We start from the raw sequence: 16,467 nt of genomic DNA, 5'->3' as shown, positions 1-16,467 counted from the left end.
GGATCACGATCATTCATGAGTTTGAGGATAAGTTTTAATGTTCTTAGTTCGTGAAAAGGAGGAGGACTATGTTGAAGAAGATCTTCCAGAGGTATTATTCTCTTTATCTTAAAAGTATGTTGTATGTATATATGTTTATCTTGTAGTATGATTACTCCGCTTTTTATACATTTTTTAAATAAAATATATTAACACATGTCTGCTATGAAATTTTATTTTTTCGCCATTAAAATAAATTAGGTTAAAATTAGAAAGATCAAAATAAATATTTTGAAAGGATAGAATAAGAATGATCTCTAAAAAATGAACCAAAATAGCGTTATATATAATTGTTAAATATATGTATAACGATTCTTACCGATTTGACCGAGTCAAGAAATTGTTGAAAGTATTTTTCCCTCTTACTCTCCCCTTCAAGACAACAACGCTACTTCCCGCTCGCGATTCTGCACTGAAATTCCTGCATTTCAATGACTAGTGACCCTGAATCCATTGTTGTCTAAATTTCTTTCTCAATTTTCTCATTGAAGATTAATCCCTATGATGCTCAGAAGATCCTTTCAAGTTATCGGAATTCCATGGCCCGATCTCAACGATGGATTGTTCTACAACGATGTCGTTAAACCCTTCGACTCCGGTTCTCTTTCTTTCTATTCAACTTCCGCTTTTCACACAACAAATTTCCATTTCATCTTTCATGATTTTTTCTTTCTTGCGTGATTATATATATATATATATATATGTCCAGGGAAGTCTTTGATCGAGTTCTATTCTTGCAAATATAAGAGTTCGGCTCCACTGGAGGGGTAGTTCTACTCAAATTCTATCTAGATTATCGGATTATCTCGTGTTTGATATCTTTTAGGCTATTGCTGATCATTAATGAAACTTGATTTGCATCGATTACTTTGCAGCTGGTTGCAGCGAATTAAGAACGAACAGGTACGGTGGTCTTTAATTTAGGTAATTGATGATATTTATGAAAGAGGTTGCATTGATTACATATGTGAAAGAGGTATTTCATTGTACTTTATTCTTAAAAGTATTTTGAAACAAATTCAATTTGGAAAGTGTAGATAACGATCGATGGTCAGGTTATTACAGATCCAGAAACTATTCTCAGGTTCTTCACTCTGGCTCCTTTGCTCCAGATTTTTGTTCGTATGTTCAAAATAGCAATAATTGTTTATCAAATATTACAAATCTGTAGAATTGGTTCTGAAGTAGTCTATCGTCGACTTCCATGGAAAGAACCGGATACCCCTTATTTACTCGAGATTCTATACGAAGACGATGAAATGGTAAATGCACTGTAGCTGATTCTTTCTTTTTTTTTTTTTTCTTCTGTAATCTGTGTTATTGGTTGCTTCCAGTTTCCATGAAGTTTTAAACTACCAACTATTCTTCAGATTGCTTTAAATAAACCGTCTGGCTTGCAAGTATTACCTGGCGGTGTTTTTCAGCAACGGACAGTTTTAACGCAGCTTCAGTGGTGGTCAAGTAAGCAGAGTTTCTCCGTCTCAGAAGAATTGCACCCTGTCCCTGTTCATCGCCTAGGAAGAGGGACTTCAGGTTAGATTACATAAACCGAATGGTAAATGAGATTTCCATTTACATGCAGAAGCTTTATTATTATGTATTATCTTTGTCGGATATCTGATTACTGGTTTGTCTAAAACTTATAAGCCAATGTCAAATGAACATCGTTGAAATCACCATATACCATTATATGCACAAGGCAGTAGCAATTTGTGTTGAAACGAAACAAATAATTGAGACTGCAGTGGGATGTCGAAGATGTGGGATTAGTCATGAGATTTAGGGTGATTCTTTCAACTGTAGATCTAACCTTTTTCCTACATGGTGTGTGCCTTTACAGTAAGAATTTCTCTAGCATCCTAATTAGAGGAGTCCCTTCGGGGACATCCTCTAAAATTAGAGGATAGAAACACCATCAGTTCATTTGTCAATATTATGTATCCTTGAAAATTTTTGTATTTCTACCTCATTTCCTGGTAGGAATGAAGCACTATTTCTCTAGATTGTTGTGGAAGTTCATATTGCCAAAACTAATGCGAAGGAGTTATTTCACTGTGTCTTATACTCTCGGTTTGATAAATAAGCACCCAAACTTGATATGCTAATCATGTGTTGTCCTTTTACAAGATACCATTTACCTTTGGTCCCCTTTGGCCCTGGACTATTGTCAACTCTTTAGTACATGGATTATTTTTTCTTATTCTCATGATACGCTAATCAACTATGTAGGAAATGTATTTCAATTTTGTCTTTAAAATGCTTCACCACTCCCCGCTTATTTCTATTTACAAATCTTCGGACCTCAGGAATATTATTATGTGCAAAAACAAAGCTCGCTAGAACACAGTTTGCTGCATATTTTGCTGATGGAACATCTTGCGTTAGGAGAAACGGGTTTGGGAACATACCTTTCATTTCTTGTCTTGTCTCAGCATGTGCATATTATATATTCAGAGAACGTTTAGTTTATTTGTACTTTCTATAAGCTGATGACCTTTTTGTCTCCTACCATTTTCTTAGTGACTTTCCTAATTCGTAATCTTCTCTTGCTGGTAGAATTTACTTTTACCAAAGTGGAAATTTGTGAAAATTATCGTTGCTGTTACTCTACTTAGAGTTTTATTCTTATGATACTTAGATTACGTAATACAAGTTTTTGGTATTGTGCTACTTCTACTTTATTTTACGATCTTATATAAAGACTTTTCTGTCAATATGAGCATGACTCAACCATTCAAGTCATATACTCTTAACCAAGAGGTCAAATAAAATCTCTAGATGTGTTGAACTCAAAAAAAAAAAAAACATGGAGATTCTTCTTGAACATATATTAGGTGCATGTGCACCAACCAGGGTGAAGAAGGTTCTGGATTTATGATGTCTACCATATTGCTAGATTTCTAAATAATGATTTGGGTCCACTTATTTTGCAAACCCTAGAAAGATAGGTAACTGCCCACCCTTGTTAGTATTTCATTAATGTTAGTTTCCTTTTCTTTTCCTAGTTTCCTTTTTCTTTTTCCTTTTTCTTTTCTTGTCTAGTAAAGAAATACAAGAATGAATAAATAATGTGTGGAAGTGGCTGAAGACGAAGCAATCATAGATTACAGGGATAGGGGAAATAGTAGGATTTTTAGAGGGGTGGATAAGGACCCTAGTGAGGTTTAGTCTCTTGTCTGCTTTCATGTTTCTTTGTGGGCTTTAGTTTTGAAAACCTTTTGTAACTATTCTATAGGTGTTATTTTACATAGTTGGAGTCCCTTTCTTGGGGAAGGAGGTGATGTTTTTTAGTTACTAATTTTAGAACCCAAGTTACTTGTTTTCAGCTCTTCTATAGCAAAATATAAATTAATATTAGCCAAAATGATGTAAACATTCTAGAACAACTGAACATATAATATCTTATTCTTTCGTACTCTTTTTGGCTAAAATGTAACGGTTAAATGTAAATTAATTAGTTGTAAATTGAGATAGCTCATGTTTGTAAGGTCATTTAGTCTTATATCAGCAATTGATTCCAACCATATTAATAACCTTTGAACCCCAACTCAGAAACAGCACTATGGAGGAAGTTACAAAAAGGAAAATTTCAAAAATATACCGTGCACTTGTGACCGGAATAATTCATGATGATGAGGTATATCCATTATGATATTTCTCTAACTTCATATGGTTAAAACATTTTCATTTTTCCTCGAATTTTTTTTTACTGTTCCCATTCTTGTAAGTGGTGGCTAGTAGTATTAATTCTACAATGGTACATGTTAGATGATATCTATTGGACAACATATTAGCAAGGGTCATTTGTTCTGAAATAACGTAAAGGTGAGGTTGAAAATCTCTGAACACAGTTGAAATTTTAATTATGCTGCAAATGGTTGCGGCACTTCTCTCCGAGTTAGGTTGCAGAATAATTGGGGGTTTGGTCCAATAAGTGGTCGTTATATTTCTGTGAATTGAAAGCTAGTTTTGTTTCCTGTAATAAAAGTTTTCTTTCTGGCTTCATATATATGATTAAGAGTGTTCATTTTATAGGTGAGCGTTGACCATCCAATTGGAAGGATGCAATATCCAGGGGTTGCACAGGGCCTGTATGTTGCCACTCCCTCAGGTTTTTGGTTGCATTTTATATGTTGATTCTTGAGAAGACGGTGTTGCTACCATAAATTGTACCAGATAGGGAAAGCACAAGTCTCAAAGTTTTTGGCTAAGAAAGAGGAGTGTCATAATTTATGGAGCTCTTAATAAATTTTAGATTTCCATCACGTTATTCTACTGTTCATGTTTATTTCCGTTGTCTATAGCTTCAACACTCAATCATGTTTGCCATTTTAAATTAATAATTTGAGCAGGGAAACCAGCTTACAGTAAAGTCAACGTTCTTGAGAGAGACGAACAAGGCCAACACACTTTGGTCCAGGTATCTCATGTTGTTGCATATTCTGCTTGTACTTGAAATCTATGAATTAATTTTCTGGTCCGATGAGACTTACTGCCAAGGTCTCAATTCTTGACTTTGTTTTTATAAATTAGTTAAGATCGATTGAGATGTCATTCATTATTTTTGGAACCCATTTAAAGAGTCTTTGCATTTGGTCTAATAGTGGAAATCTTCTGAAAAGGAAAGTGAATAGTGTGATGTACCACAGTTCAAAGGCTTTAAATTACGTCGTATATTTTACAGGTAGAAATTCAGTCTGGACGACCCCACCAAATCCGCATCCACCTTTCTTCAATAGGACATCCTCTATTGGGTAATGCTGTTAAAATTTATTAATTTTCAACTTCTATTTATTAAATTTTTTTTTATTATTATTATATATATATTTATTTATAGGATCAACGACTTTCATTGAGAAAAAAACGAAAGAATACAAGGGTGAAAAAACCGGCCCACAAAAGCAACCCCTCTAAAGAAAGGGTTTACAACTAAGTAAGATTACCTAGAGAATACTCCCAAAGCGAAACATGAAACCTCACTAAGGATCAAACCTTGTAAGGGTCCTTTTCTAGACAACTAAACACTCTATTGTTCCTCTCCCCTCAAATGTCCTACAAAACAGCACAAGCGAAAGCAAATCTATACAAATCTCGCAAACTGACAACCCCAAAGAAGGTGATCCAGGTCTTCCTCCGTCCTTCGACAGAGAATACAACAAAAAGGACCCATTAACGAGGTTATCTTCCTAGCAAGTGTATCTAAAATGTTCACTCAACCAAGCAGCACCTGCCAAGTAAAGGACTTGACTTTCTTTGGTATCTTAATCTTTCATACCACATCAAACACTGACACACTAACTGGAGAAGGATCCAACAACATAAAAGAGAGATTTACAAGAAAAGTCATCTATAAGATCAGGCTTCCAGACACGAATGTCCCTTCTCACCTTCCTAAAATGCTTTGAGGGTTTTGATTTTCTAGATGAACTTTTAAATATTTGGCAGATGTGATTACCAATAACCATTAGTTGACTTGCATCTTTTTTAGTTCTCAACTTCATTATGAGAGTTGAAAATTATTTCCCAATTTTCTTTCTCCTGTTTTCTTGGTAGGTGATCCTCTCTATGTTGCTGGCGGGCAACCAAACTGCCTGCATTCTGAGGTAGTAGATCAGAGTTTTGCAGAAGACGGGTATGAAGTTGGTGTTTCAATGAATAAAAATTTTCGGTTCTGTTTTAGTCGGCATGAAACTTTTGAAGGTGTTTGGAACAAGAAGTGGAATTGTGAAAGGAGTAAATAAAACAAAAACTTGATATTTTCTAGTTGTGGGCCTAGGAATTGGACTAACACCCCCAATAAATTCGGAGCTTTATTAAAGGATCTTTTTGTTTGGGGTGAATCATGAAATACTGACTATATGTTTGATCTGATAAATCGATGGGAAGTTCATAAAATTAATTACCGGATAAGCACTTTGAAAGGTTATGGAATGGCATGCATAGTGTAGCCATAGAATAGTTAAAGGCCCCGTTTAACAACCATTTGTTTTTTAGTTTTTGGCTTTTGAAAGCTTGTTTTCTTACATATTTTGTACTATAGTTTTGTTCTTCCTAACTAAACACTTGAACTCTTAACCAAAATCTAAAAGCAAAAACAAGTTTTTTAAAACTATTCTTTTAAGTTTTCAAAATTTGGCTTGATTATCAAAAACACTCTTATAATTGATTACAAAATAAAGAAAATAATAGATAAAAGTAGTGTTTACAAGTTTACTTTTTTAAAATTTAAAAGAAAAAAAAACGAAATGCTTACCATTTAAGATTACAGAAATAGTTCGTATCAAAATGTTCAGCGTCCCCTTTCCTTCCAAGGATATTTCTTTTTCCAGCGAAGAATGTATATTTATACTATTATGTATGTCCAGAGGTTACCAAAGGCCTATGAAACCTGTGCCTGGAGATTGTGGCTACTACTTGCACGCTCATCAGTTGGTCCTTTATCATCCAAAAACCAATGAGGTAAGCTTAGAAATTAGTATCACTTTCATTCGCTTGTTTTTGGAAAATTCTTGTGACTAGCTGCTTTTAATATTTTCTTATAGCATAATGGCCACGTATAGGCACGTAATCGTGTTATAGCAGGCTAGACACTACTGAATTATGTCTTTATTTGTCTATCCTTAAATTATTGTATTAACAGATATAACATAATACAAAAAAATTTACAAATAGAACTAAATTTAGTTCAACTTATAGAATTTATCAACAATAAAGACTATCATTAATAGATTTTTGTTGTATTTACCATTCTATAAAAATATTATTATATACTTAATTATTGTCCTGAAGAGCTGCTCATTACCATTTTTTTTTTTTAACTAATTTTGTTAGTCTATAAGTGAGTCTCTCCTCTGTTGTTGAAGGTTGTCAAGATCGTTGCACCGCTTCCCCCGATGCTCCGGACACATGGAGAGGCTGAAGATGCCCAGAAATGGAGTGAATGAGTGAATGATATTACATTCTGTCAGAAAAGATTTAGTTCAATTCTCTCGTCATTTCTACCTTAATTTTTTCCATTTTTTAAATCGCCACATGAAATATTTTAGAATTGTTTGAAAATTAGGTTTCGACTTGCGTTTATAATTTTATTAAAACACACGCAATCAACTGGATTAAACCTAGTTTTCTAAATAGCTTTGGGGAATGAATAAACACAACAAAAGTATCTTTCTTACCTTTTTAAAATTAAAAGCAATAAAACCTCCATTCTGAAAGATTAGTTAAAAATTACAAATTTGGTCTCTGTAACTGGATGGTCATTTATCAAACCATAGAAACTATTAATAAAATTTTATCCAATTAAAAGGTAGAACCATAAAAATTAAAATTCTAAGTTATTTTATAATCAAATTTAACTAATTTTAATGATATACCTACCCGTAGAACTGCAAACCTGATTTGTCCAGAGAGGTTATTATGTTAAAAGATTTTTTCTGTGTTAAACGGGTCCATGAAGATTTAGGAAAATATAATTCTGAAGGCACTACTTACCCCAAAATCCTTTCCCTTTCCTCTTACAAGACGGCAACAAGAACCGTCGAATTCTGCTATTCATTCATTGACATCAACGAAACTATGATACATGGGATGCAGCAAAAGAAAGAATTTTTGCTGCTGAGGCTGGAGGGCCTTCTTCTGTTGAAAAGGCTCTCTGAGCATTCATTTATCTACTACCACCTAAATTCTCTCTTCTATGAGCCGCCACCACCACCCTCAGCAGCCTTATTGCAATGCAATTTAATATCATCCTCATTACAATTCTCCCCTACATTAATTCCTTCAACTACTACCTCTTTACTACTATTTACCTCCGACATCTCCAATTCGCCATTTGATTTCTGTTCCTTGCAATTAGGCGGCTGCTGCTGCTCCACGATCAGGGGGGAGGTGGATTTAGAGAGATGATTAAATGTAGGATATTTTGATAGTAGGGTGGTGGGATCAGGCAATGATGAAAGCCCGGTGCGTATTCGGTTCCCATCCCAAACTCCGTAACTTCTTGAGGGAGTATCTTCCTCTTGGCCTGGAGAGTTTTTACGATCAAACTTGACGGTACTTAGATTTCCATGGCTGTTTACTTTCAATCTGCGCTTGAACTTGTGGTGAAGCTCGGTCATCCTGTTGTTTCCATTCTCACTGGATCCAGATTTCGAACTCGGCACAGATGAGGAATGTGTAAGAATTTGACCGAATAATTTTACATCACCATTTCTAGACGATCGTTCAGAATCAGACAAACTACGTAAATGTGAATGGACTCTGACATGATGACACCCTTGTTCTTCCTTAGGCAGTGAGGTCACATGAGAGTTTAAGGATATTGAAGAGCTATCTGCCGTATGGGAGTCAACTTTATCACCTCGATCAGTGCTAGTATCAACATTTTCCCTCTTGGTTTCAACGTTTCGTGATGACGCTGTGACAGAAGCAGAAATGCTTTGTTCTTTTGCAGTTTCATCAGACACAACTGCTTGTTGCTGCTCATGTACCACACCATTCTCATCATTGGCAGAATTCACTGACTGGCAATCGTCATCGAAACCCGAATGAGAGCCATCCTTCCTAGTACATGCATCATCGGACGCCATAACATCCACAGCAGCATTACTACAAGTCTTCGAGGATGGATTACTCTCTTTGACTTCCTGATGGGCAGACTGCAGATTCATGGACTCTGATTCGCCACCACTTATACTCATCATAGACTTCGGCAAGTCATCAACCGTCTGAGAGCCAACACGATCAGAAGGAAAGGCATCTTTGGTATCTACACCTGCTTCACCATCACCTCCATCAGCATCATGGCCATTTCCGTTATCTGGCATTTTCTTTGCAGAACATATCAAATCCAATCCGAGGCACTTCCGTGCTTTGCTAAAAAAGACCTTGCACTGGTCCGTGGACTTTGATCCTACATGGGTAGAGATCATTGAGAAATTCTTCCCATAAACTGACACTGCGTCTATGAAAAGAGACTTCTCCCCATCTGTCCAATAAGAAGGATCCATTTCTCCACAACTCTCGTCTGAAAAAATCTCATCATCAACATACTGCGGAACATTAGTTGTCATACACCGTCTTAATACGGTTGTAGCACCTCTTTTGCACCTCAAATCCTGAGAACAGTCTCCTCGGTTGAAATTACTAGTGACACATGAACCCATGGCTTCTGAAGAAAGGGAACCACATATACCAGCTAAGACATCAGCAGCCACTTTTTCTCTTTCATTTCCAAAACTATGAAAAGCTTTGGCCCTTTCTGACAGATCATCATCGAATTGGGTTGTGTGATATGCAGTTCTTCCACCTGATCTGCTGCTAGAGTACTTATGAGCACGGGCCGTCATAGCTGAAGCGGCACCCAACACGTCAAGAGAAGCAGCATTCGTTTCTGGATTCCATTTCTTCCCTGTTGTCATCAAATAGTTACTGGTGGAGGACTTTGCTTTCTTCCCAAACTCCAGCTTCTTTGTTTTCTCGAAGCAATCGGATTTGTGGTTTTTGTAGTAGAACTCAACACAATCTGCTGTTGTCTTGTGATCAAGGAAGGATGCAATTCTCCCAAAATCTTTCCCAAAACATTCCAACTTCTCCAGGAAAACATCTTTCTCTTCTGAGGTCCATGGATTAACCATCGTTCTTTCCTTCTCAACGGCACATGGGTTCTCAACTAATCCATTATTAGAGATGAACCTTGAGCCCATCTTATCCTTCTGGTCCAAAACTAATGCGGGCATCTTCAATGTCCTCCGGTACTGCTTAATCTGGGGAGTAGAAAGCTGCATGCTCATGTGCTTAAGTATCGCCGTGCTAGAAACAGGGTTCAGATTTCCTGCTGCAAGGCCAGTTTTAAAATTCAAAATGATAATATCAATTGTATCACATTAGGAGATTCTCCATAGATGTACCCCTCCTGATTTAAAGAGGAAAAAAATTTACATGAAGGCAAAGTAATGATGAAAATGAAAAGGGGAAAATCCACAAACGATTGTGACAAAAGCAAAAGTGAGGATTGAAAACAACAAAACTAGTACAGATAGTTCATGTTGCTGCTGAAATAAAATATTAAAGAAAGATAACAAAGCTCGTGGCAAACCCTATCAAAGACTGAAGGAAAGAAATATACCATCAGAAGATGCATTTAGATCACATAAACCAATTTGATCAATCATCTTCATATCATACACATACACCATCAGAAGTCAATAATTATTATGCCAAACGTCCCTTCTTTTCCCTCAAACTATTCCACCTTTACCACTTCAATTACTTAAAATCAACAAATTATGCATTAGCTCTACATTTTAGGAGAACTTTTTAAGACACCATCAGGGGTTGGCTCCGATAGATAACTATTTGATTTATTATTGAAAATTGAACTTATAAACACTACTTCTGCCTATTGATTCTTACTTTTTAGGAGCATTTTTTAAGAACCAAGGTACATTTTCAAAACTAAAAAAAGTAGTTTTTAGAAACCTTTTTTTTTTTAAATTTGACTAAGAATTTAAGCGTTCACTGTTCAGTTAAGAAAGATGAAAACCATGATAAAGAGGTGGTTTTGAAGTTGCAAGAAAACAAGCATAATTTTCAGAAATTAAATGGTTATGAAAAAGGGCATTCTAAAACTAAAATATGAGCCAAGATGCGGATAGTCAATGCTAGGATCAATCGGATGGAAATTAAAATACCAGTTGACGTTCAGATATGCAGACTGATACCATTATCAGAAAAGTGAGAGGACCAAATAGAAAAAAATGGAAAACAGATACAAAATTTCAGACAAATTAAGTCGATAACGTGGATAAGAGGCAAGTCTTTGGAGCAACACCTTTTAAAATAATTTTAAACATAGGGACATAGATTAGATGTTTCCTTACCAGGTGATGGCATACGGAATCGGATGGAAGATCGGTTCTTCTGGTAACCACTGTAATTTGTCCACAAACTCAACTGATATTTTTTCTGAGATTTTGCACGTAGCTTCCTTACAGGAGGCACATGCAAACTCTCCTTCCACAAAGACTGGTAGGCTCTATACTTAAGGGTAATTACTCTCTCCTTAAATCTTAATAGCCGTTTCCTCTTTGCAAATCTCTCTTTCACTAAACATTGATTCTGAGAGCAGGCATTTGTACTCCAAATATCAATCTTATGTTCATTGGCAGGCAACATCCTGATTAAAGCTTCAGAAGCCTTACATGCAGACTCTTTATTGGATGCCAGAATTAAATCAGTCACACTATCTTCACCCTCCTCATCATATTCATACATATCATTAAAAATGGGCTCTAACATGACACCTTCACTCTTTAAAGGCATGCTATTGTCAACAGAGGCCACAATATTATCTGTGACATTGCAATCAGAAATTTTTAGCTTCTCTTTCATGATGACAGATTCCTTCACATCCAACCTCCCAGACCTATCCTTTTCCTTGACATCGGCATATGCTTCTTCCAAGTAACTTGTAGAATGTGCCATCCTTTTTGAAATAGTATTCACAGAAGTATCTGGCAGGATAGCAACTGTATTAGTGACATCGTTTTGCTCTTCAAAGTATTTATCTCCCACCATCAAAGAACTGGATGCCAACGGGAAAGAAAAGTAACCCTTACTTTCAGATTTCAGCCCCTTCAGCTCATTCTCAAGTAAATCAATTTCAGACTCAGTTGTCTCCAACACTTTAGAAATTTGATTTTTATATATAAGCAACTTACTCAAGGCAGTGGAATCCACTGAAATTGAATCATTAGATTGCAGCAGTTGAATGAGTGGAGAACACAAATTAGCTATTGAAAAATTATCCAACTTCTCTACAGAGGATGTTCCCTCGTACTGTTGAAAACCAGAGCCAGGTGAACCATGAAAGTTACTGACATCATTATCACTTGATGCCTTCCCAAACAATTTTTCATCCCCACCTACACAATTAAACAAAGATGTAGAAGTTTGATTTCAGTAAAATGCAGCATCACCAGATAGCAAGAAAGACAAGAAACTGGAGTGATCACAAGAGACGACAGTATTTAGAAGCACCAAAATTTTCTAAATGAAATCCTTTACTACATGATACCTCAACAACATAAGGACAATTCCAAGACTACTCACTGATGTAAGATGTATACCATCATAATGGATGTCAGAAATTTTAAGTATTGGTCACATATCACAAACCCGGGACAAATTGGCCCAAACAAATATCAACTTTGTTTTTCTTTACTCTTCGAAACTAGAGCTCAAAGTTCTGGAAAAGAAAGCTATTAAAGATGCATTAACAAAGGAAACACCCGCACCACAATCAATGAAAGGAATTTTCTACCATCAAATCAATGTTGACCTTTCTTGTGATCTTGTCTTCAGTTCAAGTAATTGTCTGTCTCTGTCTCGCTCTATATATATCCAAGAAATCTCCTACTTCTGATATGCCTACCTTAAAGACCTGCCTATTTCTACTCTCTCCCTCTCTTACTAATTCGGCCTTTTTTGTATAAATAATATAACTTTCATTGAGAAAACAAATGAAAGAATACGAGGACAAAAAAACCCAAAAGAAAAACTCAAAGCCCGCAAAAGGAAGCCCAATAGAAACGGGTTTCAACGATACAAATTGGTACCTAAAGAATAATCACAAAAGATCATTAAAATCAAAGCCAAAAAGAAAACATGAAACCTAACAAGGGACCACATTTTACTAGGATTCCTCTCCAACCTTCTAACCACTGTTATCCTTTATGCTCAAGCATCCTATTAAATAAATGCTCAACCATCAAGTTATTGTTTACGTTATTGTGATCTTGTCAACTATCAAATTATTTTCTGAAAAGCCTACTCTTGGTTTTATCTATCTTCAACACATGCCTAATTCTGTTTACTCTTTGGTTGATCTGCCCCTCATAGTTTGTTAGCATCTTCTTACTCATTTATTCCCATCACCACACAAGGAAATTTTTGTCTTCTGACATAACCCTTCTTTGGCATTCTCGTGTCTCAACAAAATGAGAACTTCTTTGAGAACCCTCTCCTTCTCCTTGATCCTGCTGGTACTATGAATGTTTTTCTCATCTCCCCTCTAGGAGTCACTTACCGTTCCCCACTGATGTTATTGATCCTAGATTTTTTTTTTTCCATGTTCTGGTAATTGAAGCTAACATAAACACGATCATGATTTCTTACACTTTATAACCTCCTCTGCCACAATCATACGCTGAGTTCATTTACTATAATATGTAGTTACTGATTAGTGATTAGCGTGTTTTCTTTTCTAAAATTTGTAGCTTCTTATGACAATGGAAATATTTAAAGCATCTGATAATTAGGGAATTTTGGATTTCTTTTGTAATTTTTTTTTCTAACTTGGCCAAACTCTGATTGAGACTGTTTTATATTCTATATAGATACATAAATACTCATCAATTACTTCTTCTACCGAAATCAGTTGAATGTATGAAACATTGTGATATATCACTTGATAAACATCATATGAAGTGAAAAATTGCCCGATCATAACAAAAGCAAAAAAGAGCTGTGTGTACCTGGAGAGGAACCACTAATGACAGAAGAAGGGGTCGCAGGTGAGGTACAATCAGAAAATCCTGAACCTCTAGGGCCTTTTTCAATCAAGCTAGAATTCAGAGAATGAGTAGATTCTGCATTAACATTTGTAAAAACAGTACCATCAGGAACTTCGACCTTTTTTTTCTCATACTTGGCAAGTCCCTCACCCCATCCTAGCCGTGGCTTCTTCCTGGCACTTGCCTCATCATAAGGCAGAAAAGACATGGCACACTCAGCAGGATCAGCTGAAGGAGACAGATTTTGCGATGCATTTTTCAACACAGTCTCAGACTTCCTGTCACTAGAATCTAAAGCATCAATGCTCTTTGTGCTACTGGACTGGCCCGATGTTGAAGTACGTGAAGACAAGCCACCAGAACGTGTCCATTTAAGAGGTTTCCACCCTGAGGAACTCACAGAGTACTCCCGATCACGTCTCTGGTTCGTGCCTAACCCATTGACATCATCGACCTTATCATGCTGTCCTTTTACCTTATCTCTTGGGTTTACAAAGTCAGAATGAGAATGAGAGGGATATATCAGCATATCATGGACTGACCTCTGATCATAATTTAGATCATGCTGCAGTCTACCACCATTGTTCGTAGACCCATTACTTTTTGCCCAGGAATGACCCTTCCAATCTCTTTGACTAAAAGATCTGCTTTCCCTACCATTCCTAGCATACTTCCCATCGCCATGTGAAACAGATGGCCGGCCACTGACATTCTCCAGCATCTTGTTATTGAATGACATGGAAGGCCCATATCCATGACCATATTCGTCAGAGAACACATGCCAACCCCCCTGCCTACCATGACCTTCAGAAATATTTCAAAAAAGAAAAAGAAAATGCAAAAGAAAACACAATCAATACAAGCAAAGAATCTAACATGGGGAAAATTTTGAAACAAAATAATCCGAGCAGTTTCTGAAGCCAAACTTAGATTTCTAGTAGGGACTAATACATAAACCTCGGATCTAACCATCAATGCTTTATAAAACCATGAGTAGTAGTTATATGATAAATCCTTCGTTCGATTAGATCCATCAGGAAGAGAGGATCCAGAATTTAACGAATGAACAGAGGGAAGACTTTTCTTGGGTTTCAATTAAGATTTACAAGAGTAGCATATGGTCGGAACTGCGAGTCTCCACAAAGAGCCCAACAGGGGAAGAGATGTAGATATCTCTTGATTCTATGAAACCTAAATTACTCAAAAAGAAATCAGAAAGGACTCAGTTGCTCACCTGGCGGTCTGCGAAAATCACCTGATCCCCACCTACTAAACTCACGGGATCCGTGACTGGATGAATCTCTCCATCTAGATACAGGTCCGAGGAACTCTGACCTCTCGTGTTTCCTCTCCTTGAAGAAGTCCTTCCGATCCCAGGGCAAAGGTTCAGGCGGCATGAAAATGAGGCCAATAGCATGGGCACCCTCAAAGAACAACCGTTTTCAACGCACAGCACAAGGAGCGCGCCTAATAGCACCGCAGGAAATCAATTCAAATACTTTCGCAACCATGTCAAGCAAGAAGCCTCAGTAACAAAACTTTCATATCCTGCCAAGGCAATCGCCAAAGAGAAAACCAAAACGAAAAACAAAATCAACTCAACATGCCTATCGATCGGTTGTGCCTCCTCTCACTGAACGCGTAAGGACGAGAATACGCCGATATGTGGCAACCACAGGGGTAAACTCCGGACCAAATCTTGAAGAGAAACCAGCAAGACGAGGAAGAAAAAACAGAAGAAAAAGCAATACAGGCGTACGTGATGGATAGAGACTGAAACGGCAGAATTGAAAGGGTTTTGAATCAGAAGGAACCGATAATGGCGATTGAAAAGCTCTGTGCCATCACATGCAAAACCTCAATCTCACTTCGAGTTCGCAATCTCCGCCCTTCGAATCTCCTCGGCGACCTTCAATCTCCAAACTCTCTCTCTCTCTCTCTCTCTGTTGGCTGACGGAAAATTTTGCCTCCGGAGCGAGAAAGTGAGAAATTGAGCCGATAAGGGACGAAAGAGAACCCTGACAGAGAAGAGAAAGGGGGGAGATTGGTTCTCCGGATCTCAACTAAACTCACAACCCTATTCAATTGTTTCTTTTCGCGTCCGCTATTTTTCATTTCTCTTTTTTACTCCCTCTTTTTTTATTTTATTAATATCTGACGATATTTTATTGTTGCTTCCGTGTATTTTTAATAAATCTTAAATTTTATTTTTAATATTGATTAAATAATTATTATTATTTGCATGCAGGGAAATAGAATATATTTTTCAAATTTACATTAAAAATATTAATTAATAACAAAAAAAATTAAAAAATTCATGATAAACAAGTAATAGAAAGTAAGGAGTATAATCCAATTGGTATAGTGTTTGTATTATCGACCTTAAAGTCAAAGGTCTAATTCCTTCACCCATGTATTGTCAAAAAAAACAAACAAACAATATAGGCCTAACTTAAGATTTATGAAAAATATTGAGACTAAAATTAGACATTTGAAAGGTATATAAACTATAATTGACTAAATTTCAAAGTACCGGGGACCAAAATGATATTTAACATTTTTTTTGCTTAAAATTAAAATATTATTTTGGTCAATCTATTTTAATATATTTAAATTTGTGGCATAGGCATGTTGCCCCCTGTGTAGTACTAGTGAGGAATTTACGGAATGTTCATTGTTTGAATGTGCTCGTGCTTGGAAAGTCTAGTATGATCTTATTAAGCACAGGAGATCATTGGATTTATAGAGTTTTGGCCAGCAATGTTGGATGCATGAGTTTATGAAGCTTTCTGAAAATAAATTTACATTGGGATGTGCCAGGGCGTGAGCGTATTTGGGGTTATCGAAATAAATG

General features: G+C 36.4%; 2 protein-coding genes across 6 annotated transcripts; one reads left to right on the top strand and one right to left on the bottom strand.

The window, feature by feature from the left end:
- The first annotated feature begins 349 nt into the window (after positions 1-349).
- LOC120079018 (RNA pseudouridine synthase 5) lies at positions 350-7,156 on the top strand. 3 transcript variants are annotated; one of them, XM_039033194.1, is made up of 14 exons: positions 351-637; positions 749-806; positions 915-942; positions 1,077-1,123; positions 1,211-1,301; positions 1,410-1,572; positions 2,346-2,433; positions 3,592-3,676; positions 4,075-4,150; positions 4,392-4,459; positions 4,724-4,793; positions 5,593-5,671; positions 6,405-6,498; positions 6,903-7,156. In XM_039033194.1, exons 1-14 carry the CDS (start codon positions 541-543, stop codon positions 6,981-6,983), a joined length of 1,125 nt encoding a protein of 374 aa, XP_038889122.1. In that variant the 5' UTR covers positions 351-540; the 3' UTR covers positions 6,984-7,156. The 3 variants fall into 3 exon arrangements, 2 of the variants coding, with proteins under 2 accessions (XP_038889123.1, XP_038889122.1); XR_005482196.1 differs by lacking the exon at positions 5,593-5,671 and having other exon boundaries at positions 350-637; XM_039033195.1 differs by lacking the exons at positions 6,405-6,498; positions 6,903-7,156 and adding an exon at positions 5,738-6,398 and having other exon boundaries at positions 350-637; positions 5,593-5,706.
- Positions 7,157-7,436: 280 nt separating this feature from the next.
- Positions 7,437-15,691, bottom strand: LOC120079017. 3 transcript variants are annotated; one of them, XM_039033191.1, is made up of 5 exons: positions 15,221-15,689; positions 14,848-15,080; positions 13,575-14,417; positions 10,920-11,963; positions 7,437-9,874 (listed from the first exon to the last, which is right to left on the bottom strand). In XM_039033191.1, the coding sequence occupies exons 2-5, from the start codon at positions 15,008-15,010 to the stop codon at positions 7,731-7,733; spliced, it is 4,194 nt and encodes a 1,397-aa protein (XP_038889119.1). In that variant the 5' UTR covers positions 15,011-15,080; positions 15,221-15,689; the 3' UTR covers positions 7,437-7,730. The 3 variants fall into 3 exon arrangements, with proteins under 3 accessions (XP_038889119.1, XP_038889120.1, XP_038889121.1); XM_039033192.1 differs by having other exon boundaries at positions 14,848-15,161; positions 15,373-15,689; XM_039033193.1 differs by having other exon boundaries at positions 7,437-9,871; positions 14,848-15,691.
- Between the last annotated feature and the right edge of the window lie 776 nt (positions 15,692-16,467).

This window comes from Benincasa hispida, chromosome 6, assembly GCF_009727055.1.
Source record: "Benincasa hispida cultivar B227 chromosome 6, ASM972705v1, whole genome shotgun sequence".
NCBI lineage: Eukaryota > Viridiplantae > Streptophyta > Magnoliopsida > Cucurbitales > Cucurbitaceae > Benincasa > Benincasa hispida.
The sequence above is the reverse complement of the archived record's forward strand: the minus strand, read 5'-3'. Positions and strand labels throughout refer to the sequence as shown.

Excerpts from the sequence above, each read along its gene's own strand:
- LOC120079018 (XM_039033194.1), top strand. The coding sequence starts at position 541 with ATGATGCTCAGAAGATCCTTTCAAGTTATCGGAATTCCATGGCCCGAT. Across the intron at positions 1,573-2,345 it reads CCTAGGAAGAGGGACTTCAG|GAATATTATTATGTGCAAAA; the intron begins GTTAGATTACAT and ends TTCGGACCTCAG. Across the intron at positions 4,794-5,592 it reads AATAGGACATCCTCTATTGG|GTGATCCTCTCTATGTTGCT; the intron begins GTAATGCTGTTA and ends TTTTCTTGGTAG.
- LOC120079017 (XM_039033191.1), bottom strand. The coding sequence starts at position 15,010 with ATGCCGCCTGAACCTTTGCCCTGGGATCGGAAGGACTTCTTCAAGGAG. Across the intron at positions 14,418-14,847 it reads TGATTTTCGCAGACCGCCAG|GTCATGGTAGGCAGGGGGGT; the intron begins GTGAGCAACTGA and ends ATATTTCTGAAG. Across the intron at positions 11,964-13,574 it reads CATTAGTGGTTCCTCTCCAG|GTGGGGATGAAAAATTGTTT; the intron begins GTACACACAGCT and ends TTAATTGTGTAG.